This window comes from Rhinolophus hipposideros (genome assembly GCF_964194185.1).
Source record: "Rhinolophus hipposideros genome assembly, chromosome: 15".
In the NCBI taxonomy this organism is placed as follows: domain Eukaryota; kingdom Metazoa; phylum Chordata; class Mammalia; order Chiroptera; family Rhinolophidae; genus Rhinolophus; species Rhinolophus hipposideros.
In genome coordinates, this window is record NC_138061.1 from 105,035 (window position 1) to 116,607 (window position 11,573).

Genomic DNA, 11,573 nt, shown 5'->3' on the forward strand with positions numbered 1-11,573 from the left:
AAGAAAAGTTCTTGATGGATACAAAGCAAGGTGTGGACATATTCATTTCTGAGTGATACAGTAGTACTTTCCATTTTCTTTCTTGGTTCTATGAGTTTTTAATTTCACAATAATAATGCGTATTATTTTGTAAGCAGAATAACATCAATAAAGTTACTTTTCAAAAGATTTGCCAGAGAACCCGTTGAAGACAGCAGTTTGGGTCTCCAGACATGTATGCATTTCCAGGGAAGGCAGGTGGACCCCGACAGGAAGGAGCCTCCGAGGAGCTCCTGCTCCTCCCACCACAGCCCACCTCAGGGATTGTACCCTGAGCTGCACTCCCAGCTGGGGGCAGAGGGCAGGGTGCACGGCACTCAAAGATGCCCAAGAAGGACCCTGCAGAGATGGAGGTGGGGCGAGAGCTGTGGGGAAAGCCCCGCACACAGCCCTGAATGGATGCAGCCTGGATGCCCAAGGCAGGTGCCTGAGATGGACCCTGCGCCCTCTCCTCACTCCCAACCTTCTGACCGCTGGGTCGGTGTCCTGACTCTCCTCCCCGTGTCTTCCAGGTCCCCTGGCCCATGCTTAGACCCCCCACCCCATTTCCTGCCAGCTCCCTTCTCTCCTTGCCAACCCTGGGAACGCCTTGCCCCTCACTGGGCCCAGTGACAGCCAGTATACACCGAAGGGCAGTCTCAGATGTCCAGGACACACCTCATGCCCAAAGTCTCTGTTAGGAGCAGTTCCGGCCACACCCCCAGAACCTGGCAACTTCCCTTCCTCAGCCTGCTTCACCAGAGGCCCTGTCCTGCCTCTCTGGATGTAACTCTATTTCCCTCGTTAGGGTTTCCTGTCCGAAAGGACCCTCAAGTTTCCCAGGAGGGCACAAGCAGCACCTGCCTTACAACCAGAGGGGTGAGCATGGGGGGCTGGAGGGTGGGAGGCAGTGCTCAGGAGACCCCACAGCAAGCTGCGGTGGAGGACACTGAGCGATGAGTGGCGACACTGGCATCACTGGGGGCCCGATCCAGACAAGGGGCTCACAGGGTGACTAAGCCTGGTGTTTCCCGGGGTGCCGGCATACGAGAGTACGAGTCAAAACAGATCTAGGTCTGAGTGGTGTGGTCACTTGCAAACCTACCCCAGACACACACGGGAAGGAGGGTACAGAGAAACCCTTCCCAGAGCGGTGTGCTGAGTGTGGGTGTGGTCAGGGAGGTGTGGTCACAAAGGACGTGGTGGGGTCATCAGAGTACTGGGGACTCTGGCACAACACCTGAGCCGGGGGGGGGGGGGTCTGCAGATAGTGAGCCCCACCCCACATCCCTGGAGAACCTGTGGCTATGGGTGAGGACAGCTAAAAACACTGAGAGCACACGACATCAGACTAGGCTGAGGCAGAGGGGGCCAAAACCAGAACCTGGGCCCTGGTGTTTGTCTGAAGGTCCTTTCAAGGATGAATTAATGGATGAATGAATGAGTTCAGGGGAGTTTAATAACATCTCGTTTAGAAATGAGGAAAATGGAAGCCCCCAGGGGCCCTGGCTTCTCTCCCACCCTCGGGTCTCACTGATGTCCCCCATGGCCAGCTCATGGTCATCACATCCTGGAGCTGGGGCCACCATGGTCTTCTGTCCCAGCCTGAGCTTCGGGGCCCAGGCTGCAAGGACCCCCACCTGCATTAAAGGAGGGAAACATGCATTGGGATCCTCAGCAATTCCTCAGCACCCCCAGGACTTCTGGGCCCTAGTTTGTCACTACACCTTGAAGCCACAGGCCAGCCAAGCACTGGACAGTGTTAGTCGAAGTGAGAGTAAGTGGCTCCTCAAACCCTGAAGCTGACTGGGGACAAAGTCCTAGAGGGACTGTGTGCACAGCCACGAAAAGAAAGCGAAACAAAAGTTTGGGGCCTCCCTCAACTCCACGTCTGCCCATGAGAAGATGCCCGTGTGATGACAGCCACATATCCTGACGCCCAAGTTTCTCATGGGAGTGAGGGTCACGGACACAGACAGAGGAGATTCTCAGGATCTTTAAATGTAAGCACTGGCCACAGCGGGGCACTGGGCACAGGAGCAGTAAAGCAGGAAAAGCACTGTGGGTAGCAAGGCGCACAGGCGCACACCTGTGGGGCTCAGGGGCAGGCCCCCGTCCTCATCGCCCGCGTCCTCGTCGTCCCCCTCCTCGTCGTCCAGGCCATGCTCTGGCTCCCAGGCATCGTCATACTCCTCTAGCACCAGGTCCCAGGACACACTGGGCTCCTCATCTTTCTCCCCCATGGAGACGGCTCCGATGTCCTCATAAACCCCTTCCAAGGGAAGGTTCCCCAACATTCCAGAACCTGCAAAGGCCACATGAGAACCTCTAGGTCGGACACTCCCGCAGTCTAAGTCCACTGCTGCCAGACCCTCCAGACCCTCAGCTCCTCCTGCCACAGTTCCTCACAAGGGGAGGCACACTTCCCCTGCACCCAGTTGTGGGTCACCAGGAAGCCACCATAGGAGAGTCAGGGTGGGACCAGGCACACAGCACAATGACCAGAACAGAGATAGTCAGCATCTCAGCATGTGCCCCCAGCCTCCCCATCCCCAGGGCACTGTGTCAACCCCGACGGCCATGCCCACCTACCTCGGCTGCGGTACCACTGTGCCACCAGGACCAGGGACACGATGCCCAGGAGGGTGCCCAGGACGAGGCAGAAGGTCATGGGCATGGTCCCAGCCTTGAGCGCAGATAGAGGGACCAGGGTGGGGCCTGTAAGGACAGTGAGAGGCGGGTCTTCCTTGTGTTCTTGCACTGCCTGGGGAATTGTGACCTTGTGCCTGGACCACCTGAGCCTCCCAGGAGAGGGAGGGGGATGGGAAGGGGGCGGGGCCTTGTGCTGCTCCTCCCCACAGGGCTGAGGGTCAGGAGGGAGGGGTCAGGAGGGCAGCTCTAAAGGTCCTGACCACCCGCTGTCCTCAGTTGTGCTTTGGACACAGCCACAGTGTCCAACAGGCCACAGCATAGCCAGTCTGGCAGGGGAAGAGCCCAGAGAAGTGGCTGGGCAGGGCCAGGGCCTGCTGTCTGTCCACCTCGCCAGAGGGTGGGAGCGGGGGGCAGCGGTGTTCCTCAGAAAAGGGGTGTCTCCAGCCCCCTGGTCCTGCTCTTCCTGACTTCAGCCCCAGTGGATGCGGGAGGGAAAACTGAGGCACAGGACACTCCATGTGACCTGATCGCAGGGCTCCTCTAGGTCAGGGCCAGGAGCCTGCACGTACCTGATGCCCGTGGCAGGACAGTGGTACCCCTGTCACCTGCAGGAGAAAGGGCAGGACTTCAGGGCCAGCAAGGAGAGGAAACAGCCTGGGAGCAGCTTTCCAGCCCCACTCAGCCTGAGCCTGACTTGTCATCGGAGCCCTACTGAGGCAACCTGTGCCCCATCACCCGAGGGACCCGGCACTGGGGCAGCTGCAGGGCCGCACTCGGGAGCACGCAGGGCGAGGGGATGTTCCAGGGCAGCCCTCATGGCTCCCCGTCTTCCCCGGCCCCCAACACTCTCCTTGCTTCCCGCCCACTCACGGGAGCAGCGCACGCCCGCGTCCTCCTTGTGTCCGCAGTCAGCACGTCCCCACGGTTCCGCCGGGCAGCCCCACAGGGACGCCTCGCTGCCCCGGCACGCCACCTCGTCCAGCCACACGGGACCCAAGCCAGGACCAAAGGCAGCCCCCGCCAGGGCGCCCACGGCCCGGCCACAGCCCAGCTGGCGGCACACGACCTCAGCGTCTGCCAGGTCCCAGGAATCGTCGCACACGGTGCCCCAGGAGCCGGCGTGCCAGAGCTCCACGCGGCCGGAGCAGCGGTCCTCGCCCCCACGCACGCGCACCGCGCCCTCCTCTGGAAAAGGGGGCGTGGTCACCGCAGGGCAGGACTGGGCTGAGGAGTGGACGGAAGTACTGACAGAGGGGTACCTGGGCAGCTGTGGTTGGACAAGCAGTTGAGGGTCTCCCAGGATTCCTGCCACGTTTTCTCTGACAATCCTGTTGGATTAAACAGCAGCCGCCGCAGTGTGAATGCCCCGACAGCCTCAGGACGAAGTTTGTGGAGCCCAGGTGACCCCCAGACTCCCTGCCGTGGGTCAAAGGCAGCCCCCGCAGTGACTTGTCTGGATATGCAAGCCTCTTGCAGGCCCCCCAGAGACGCCAGGGCCCCACCTGCACAGGTGACCCAGCCCTCCTCTCCGCGGGCACAGGAGCGTGAATGCCACGGGGCTGACGGGCAGTGCCATAGCGTGGAGTTTTGCAGCCTGCGGCACTCAATGTTGTCCACCCAGGAGGTGTCCAGGCCAGTGTGGACAGGCCTGTTTTCCAGCCAGCCCTGCTCTCCACAGCCCAGCTGCTTGCAGATGACGGACAAGGAGGTGTCCTTCAGGGCGTTACTGCACACGCCACCCCACGTCCCGTTGTAGAACACGTCCAGCCACCCCTCACAGTGCTGGGTGCCACCTCGCAGCCTCAGAGCCACTGACCCTGGAAGACAAGTACAGACCCCACGGCAGGTAGCAGGTAACCACAGGTAACCAGATTTAATCCCCAGTTATAATGTCTTAGCAGGTACATAAGCTGATTGTCCAGAAACCATCCTTGCCAATTACTTGAAATACAGAATAATCTTTTTGAACAAGATGATCAATTTAACAGTGATTATAAAAATTGAAAAATTTGAAAAAAATAAAGTGCCCTGAGCTCCATGTTCACATAGCATCAGTCCTGGCGGGCCAGTGCCCACGCCCCATTACAACACGCTTGACTAGTATAATTCCAACAGGGACATGTTAAGTAAACTCTAACAGTGCCACACAACAGAGTATTAGACAACCCTTTCAAATGTCATTGTGAGAGCCTGTAGTACATGAAAAATACCTATTCCAGGATCAGTGGAGAAATTTGGATATGAATTGCATCTGGCAGGATCACAACTAATTGAAGTACATTTAGAAAAAACACAGGAAGGAGATACATCTGTGACAGATTATAAAAGTGGCCACCAAGACCCCCTGCCTGTGTCCACGCCCCTTGCAATCAGTCAGTGTCCCACTCCTGAATCTGTACTGGCTACAAGACTCCAGCCCACTCAATGAGTGGGCAGCAGTGACCTGTGCCCAGTCCATGCCTGGCTCTGCTCTTGGCTCTGGGAACCTGCTGCCAGGTAACAGAAACAGCATCCCTCGCCCTTGGCAGCAGCCAGACCCCGCAGAGTCCAGTCAGTGAGTGAGGGCAGCAACCTGAGGGAGCTCAAGGACAGACAGAGGAAGACAGAGGAAGGAAGGGCTTCAGGGACGTTAAAAACACAACGGCAAACTGAATGTACATCCAGGAACATAAGCCCCGAATTGCCAGAAAAGCAAATCAGCGATACGGTAACACCTGGAGACACCTCTCCCAGAGATGAATCGAAATGGTGGGGAAGATCCAAAGTGATGAACCTCAGTGTTACTACAAAGAAACGTGATGACTGAAACAGATGCAGTCATCTAAGACAAAGAGGAAAATTTTCCTAAAGCAAAACAGGAACCAAAACCAGTGAGAAGAGACCACACGCGTGGTTGGATGCCCAAGCCCGCCCAGGGGTGCCCAGGGAGGCAGTGCCACCGAGACCCCTCGCAGGCTCAGCCCCTCAGGAGGTGAAAAAGTCCTGTCACTCAAGAACGATCACACACAGATGAGAGCCACATAAAGAACCTCAGATAGGTCTGAACTGAAAAACAAACCAAAACCCTTAAAAACACTCTGGAAAAATTCCCCAGCACATTAAAATATACATCAAAAGAGCTGGAGACAGGGAGACCTGGAGCACACGTGAGAGGGGAGCTTGTGAGGGAGAGAAACCCAGGCAGCAGCCGTGGGGTCCGGGACCACCAGCAACCCCCGCCTGGCAAAGAAGCAAAGTCGCTTTGTCATGCAGCATCACTGGGGCCAGAGGACACTGACAAGTGTAGGCTCCCGCACACCAGGGAGCGAGGAGGCCCTGAAGATATTGTCCAGCCTGCGTGGAGCCAGTGTGCGTTAGGCGGACAGCACAACTGCGGGTACCCAACTGGCCCACGAGGGGCTCAGCTACCAGGACCCACCTGAGCAGAAGACGCCGGCGTCCTCCTTGTGCCCGCAGTCGTGCTGGCCCCATCCCCTCGACGGGCACTGCCACAGCGCAGACTCGTTGCCCCTGCAGCCCAGCTCATCCATCCAGATGCGCCCAGACCCGGCCCCAAAGTGCGCGGCCCCCGGGGCGCCGAGGGCGCGGCCACAGCCCAGCTGCTCGCAGACGACGTGTGCGTCCTGCAGGTCCCAGCCGTCGTCACACACTGTGCCCCACGCGCCTCCGTGGAACACCTCCACGCGCCCCGCACAGCGGCCGGGCCCCGCCGCCAGCCGTACCCGGTGGCTCCCTGCGGAGGGACCGAATCAGGGCGGCCCACCCCCACCCCAAGGCAGATGGCGGTGGGTGCGGGCCCCCGCTCACCAGAGCACACGACGCCCACGTCCCGCGAGGCCCCCGCGGGCACCAGCAGGGATTTGGACACGTTGCACTGGGTCAGGAGGGTCTCAGTGCCCAGACAGCGCGCTCGGCTCAGCCCCACCCCGACGGCCCCACGCCTGGGCGCGGGCGCATCGTAGGCTCGCTGGGCCCTTCCGCATCCCAGCTGCCGGCACACGACGCTCGCGCCATGGAGGTTCCACGAGTCGTCCAGAACACGGCCCCACATGCCGTCCAGGGACACCTCCACGCGGCCATCACAGTGGCTCTGTCCGTCCCTCAGCCGCAGGGTGTGGGAGAGACCTGGGGAGAGAGACGGGGATATGGGAGGGGCTGGCAAGTGTCAGGGGGAGGGACCCTCGGCCTGTAAAGGGGAGAGGACCACCCACTCCCCCAGAGCGCCGCCCACTCTCAGCCCCCTCTGCCCAGTGCTGTTACTGACCCACCTGAGCAGACCACCGTGGCCACGTTTCCCGGGGCACAGGCAGGGGCCCCGAGGGTGCTCACTGGGCAATTCCACAAATAGGGCTCTGTCCCCACACAGTGAAACACGTCAGACCAGATAGGAGCGTCCCCGTCCCCAAAATGGTCTCCTCGAGGTGTGGCCATTGCACTGCCACAGTTGAGCTGGTGGCAGAGGACGGAGGCATCTGCTAAGTCCCAGTGTGCAGCACAGAGGGGTGCCCAGGCTCCCTGAACCTGGAGTTCCACTCGCCCTTCACAGCTGTGGCTGCCGTTGACCAGTCGGAACTCTGTGGAGAGGGGGTGTCAGGTTCCCTCCGACCTGCAGACCCAGCAATTTCTTCGTAGCCGGTGGTGGCCGGTGAGCAGCACCCTGGCTCTTACCAGCTCCCTATGCCCCTCAGCTCAGCGTCTGCTCACACACTGTGCAGATGAGCCCACGTGCCAGGTTGCAGCCTCAGGGCACCTCTCTCTGTGACCCCTTTTCCCCCTTCCCTCAACCCAGCACTGGCACCCTCCTGGCTGGAGGCACCTTTGTGAGCTGGGGTCAGAGCACCCAGGCGGAGTCCAGGAAAGGAAGCCTGGCCGAGCCTCACCTGAGCACCTGAGGCCAGCATCCTGGCTGTGCCCACACTGGTGCCCGGGACCCTGAGGGCAGTGGAACAGCAGGGACTCGTTGCCCACACAGCGGAAGGCCTCCGTCCACACGACCCCGGAGCCCGGGCCAAAGTGGGAGCCGCCAGGTGTGGACACGGCTGAGCCACACCGCAGCTCCCGGCACACCACGTGGGCTGTGGCCTGGTCCAGGTCAGCGTCGCAGACGGTGCCCCAGGTCAGGCCGCGCCTCACCTCCAGACGCCCAGCACAGGGGTGCTCGCCGTCCGCCAGCCGGGCCTCGGTGTGTCCTGGGGGAGGACAGAAATTCTCAGGGACAGCTGTTCTCAGGTGAACAGCTCTACCTGGAGCCACGCCCCTGGAGCACAGAAGGTGCCAGCCAGGGAGATCTGCGTCCAGGCAGTGGGTCTGCCAAGTACCAGGAGGAAGCTGAGAGCCAGAGGCCCATCTGCCCTGCACCCAGAACAAAGCAGGTGTCCCTGGTGGCTTCTCCAAGGTCAGAGGTTAAGTTCACCTGATGCAGGTAACCACGCGTGTCACACAGCCTCTGCCTGCCCAGGGCAGTGGCAGGGAGGCACTGTATAATCATGGAGGCAAGGTCAAGGCACCCTTAGGCCACAGAGCACTGCCCTCACCTCATTTTAGCTTGCTGTAATTCCAGGACCTATGAGGGACAATTCAGTCACATCTGACACAGGGCTGGGAGGGAAGGAGTCAAACCCAACCTGACTCATGTCAGCTACACAACCATTGTAGCTAAAACAGCACAGATGCCGCAGCGACAGCCAGGAGCCGCGTCAGCCTAGGGCTCTGAGCCAGGACCCCTGCGCCTGCTCTGAGCCAGCCAAAAGAGCTCTGTCCTCTAGGTCTCTGTCCAAAGAGTGACGAGCTAAAGAGGCCAGATTTTCAGAGCAGCATTCCTCTCGTCCTTCCCTTGCCTTCCCCAGCCTGCTCTTATTTTCTCTGAAGCAGCAAGATGAACAGGTGTCCTCGAGGAAAATGGCAGCGGGAGCCCTGGGCAGGAGGGCCCCCAGGCACAGAGGGCGCCTTCCCTGAGCAGCTGGGGGCCCTTACTATGGAGGGCACCTCCCCTGGGCAGCAGGGGAGCCCTGGGCATGGAGGGCACCTCCCCTGGGCAGCAGGAAGCCCTGGGCATGGAGCCACCTCCCCTGGGCAGCAGGGGAGCCCTGGGCATGGAGGGCACCTCCCCTACGCAGCAGGAAGCCCTGGGCATGGAGGCACCTCCCCTGGGCAGCAGGAAGCCCTGGGCATGGAGGGCACCTCCCCTGGGCAGCAGGAAGCCCTGGGCATGGAGGGCACCTCCCCTGGGCAGCAGGGAGCCCTGGGCATGGAGGGCACCTCCCCTGGGCAGCAGGGAGCCCTGGGCATGGAGGGCACCTCCCCTGGGCAGCAGGAAGCCCTGGGCATGGAGGGCACCTCCCCTGGGCAGCAGGAAGCCCTGGGCATGGAGGGCACCTCCCCTGGGCAGCAGGAAGCCCTGGGCATGGAGGGCACCTCCCCTGGGCAGCAGGGAGCCCTGGGCATGGAGGGCACCTCCCCTGGGCAGCAGGGAGCTCTGGGCATGGAGGGCACCTCCCCTGGGCAGGAGGGAGCCCTAAGCATGGAGGGCGCCTCACCTGAGCAGACCACCTCGGAATCGTGCTGGAAGTCGCAGCCACCGCGGAGGTTGTTGTTGAGCCTGCAGTTCCGGATGGTGGGCTCTGTGCCCTTGCAGGTCATGTACTTTTTGACAATGCCCACGTCCTGGCGGGAAGCCTGCAGCACAGGGCCGCAGCCCAGCTCCTGGCAGAACACGGTGGCCTCCTCCTTGTGTAGGCCACACAGGCGGTCCGCGGCGTTCACATTCCTGATCTCGGGGAGCCCAGAGCAGGGGCTTCGGCCCTGCACCAGCCGGATCTCACGGAAAGTGCCATCTGCCAGGCACAGGCACACACTCAGGAGGTGTGGATGCTGCTGGCCACACGGCCTGCCTCCTTCAGTATCCATTTCCACTGGGCATGGCAGTCCCTCTTAGGCACTCCGCCTGGGCCAGGTCAGAGCCCCCGACCCACCCTGCTCCCCCCAGCCCTCCTGGCTGACTTACTGGAGCAGAGTGCCACCACCAACCACTCGTGGGGGCAGCGGAGCTGCGTCCATGCCCCGAGGCTGCAGTCCCACAGGGAGGGCTCGTCACCCCTGCAGGACACGTTGTGCAGCCTGGGCAGCACCATCTCTCCGGGCAGTGGGACGTACTTGGGGGCACCCACGGCAGAGCCGCAGCCCAGCTGCCTGCAGACCACGGAGGCCTCCGCCAGTGTCCACTCTTGGTTGCACACGTGCCCCCACTCACCCTCGTGCCGGACCAGCACCACTCCGTCACACTGACTGTGTCTGTACGCCAGCTTCAGAGCGTCTGGTCCATCTGCAGAAGCACAGTCCAGCCTCAGACGGGCCACAGCTGTCCGTGCCAGGCTGACGAGCGAGCACTGGCCACATGCTGATGACATCTGCATTTGCCTGAGGCCACCGTTGTGACCTCCCAGTCGAGCCAGTCCCGAAACGTGACCATGGGCACTTCCTCCTACCACAGCCTTTCTAGGTCTCTGCACCCAGGTCATTCCCACCTCCTCACAGCCCCTTGACCCTCCATCCTTGTGACCCAGTCCTGGGCTGGTGCAGGGGAAATAAACAGCAGTCCTGGGGAGATCTGCGTAAGTGGGGCTGAGTCGTCCCAGCCTGAGCCACCCAGACCACCTCCAGGGCCTGTCCTGGAGAAGACAGGCGCACCACGGGTCCAGAGGGAGACACTTCCCCCAAAGCCCCTTTATCACCTTCCCGACCCTCCTAGTTCTTGTCCAGATATGCACGTACACCGATGTCTGCCTCTCCAACACAAAACGGGTCCCCCTGTGGGTACCCCACATCACTCAGCCCCTCCACGTGGCTGCCCACAGATTCCCTCCTCCACCACCTGTGTGCCCCTTCTGTCCAGCTCAGTGGTGACCTCCTGGCTGGACCCCTGGATCAGCCTGCCCAGGAATGTTGTCTTCCTTCAGCTTCCAGGATGCCGCAACCCTCTCCTGCCTCCCTGCCCCACACACTCACACTCATGCACTCACACTAATGCACTCACATGTGCATGCCCACACTGGCACACTCTCTCACACTCACCCTATCACAGGTCCCACAGTGCCGTACGCTCACTCTCTCACCCGCAGCCTCTCCATGCTGTGCCTTCATGCCTGCCATGCAGGCCCCCCTCTCCACAGCTTCCTCCCTATGTATGTTTCTGCCTCTTGGCTTCTAGGCCCAGCAGCTCCGCCCCATAAACCTGTGTCCCCCATCCTGGTGTGCCATCTCCCTGGGACTATAGTCCTGTCCCAGGGGACAGTGGATGGAGTAGGCCTTGCATAAGACCCATCCTGTCAGTCTGGGTCATTGGGACCAGGTGCCAACCACGTCCCTCATTTCATCCGTCCTTGACCCAGCCCACACCCTCAGCTCTGAGTAGTGGGGTTGAGGGCCCTGGGTTCATCCTGGGATTGGGCCTGCTCAGTGTTGGGACAAGAGTCGCCAGTGGTCTGCACTTTGGAGCCAAAATGCCCTCCTGCCCCAGGACATCCCACCCACCTCTGGGCCGAGAGAGACCCAGGCTGCTGGTCATAGCAGGAGATCCTCCCACCTCAGGGTCCCGGCACCTACAGAGCCACTGTCCCCAGGAGGTTCCATGGGTGAAGGAAGGAGAAACTTACCGATGGGGACCGCCCAGAGAGCGAGGACAAGGCGCCCAACTCCCAAGGCCCAGAGAGCTGCCCTCATGACCACAGCCAGCTCTTGCCACTCAGCTGGGGCAATGGCGGAAATGATGGTTCAGAGTCAAATATACAGAAGTGAGAGCCACCAACAGCTTCCCCGGACCAATGGGGACAGCGAGAACCTTTCCAGAGTTATCAGTGGCTCTGATTCTCAGTCTGTGAGTGGAGCAGCCAATGGCCTCAGCAGCT

At 60.9% G+C, this 11,573-nt stretch overlaps 1 protein-coding gene across 1 annotated transcript; it reads right to left on the reverse strand.

The window, feature by feature from the left end:
• Window positions 1-161: 161 nt before the first annotated feature.
• Window positions 162-9,497, reverse strand: SCART1 (scavenger receptor family member expressed on T cells 1). Its single transcript, XM_081074546.1, has 12 exons — window positions 9,207-9,497; window positions 7,551-7,859; window positions 6,939-7,244; window positions 6,478-6,795; window positions 6,089-6,403; window positions 4,173-4,487; window positions 3,930-3,998; window positions 3,541-3,855; window positions 3,240-3,275; window positions 2,611-2,736; window positions 2,108-2,323; window positions 162-1,658 (listed from the first exon to the last, which is right to left on the reverse strand). Exons 1-12 carry the CDS (start codon window positions 9,307-9,309, stop codon window positions 1,582-1,584), a joined length of 2,505 nt encoding a protein of 834 aa, XP_080930672.1. The 5' UTR covers window positions 9,310-9,497; the 3' UTR covers window positions 162-1,581.
• Between the last annotated feature and the right edge of the window lie 2,076 nt (window positions 9,498-11,573).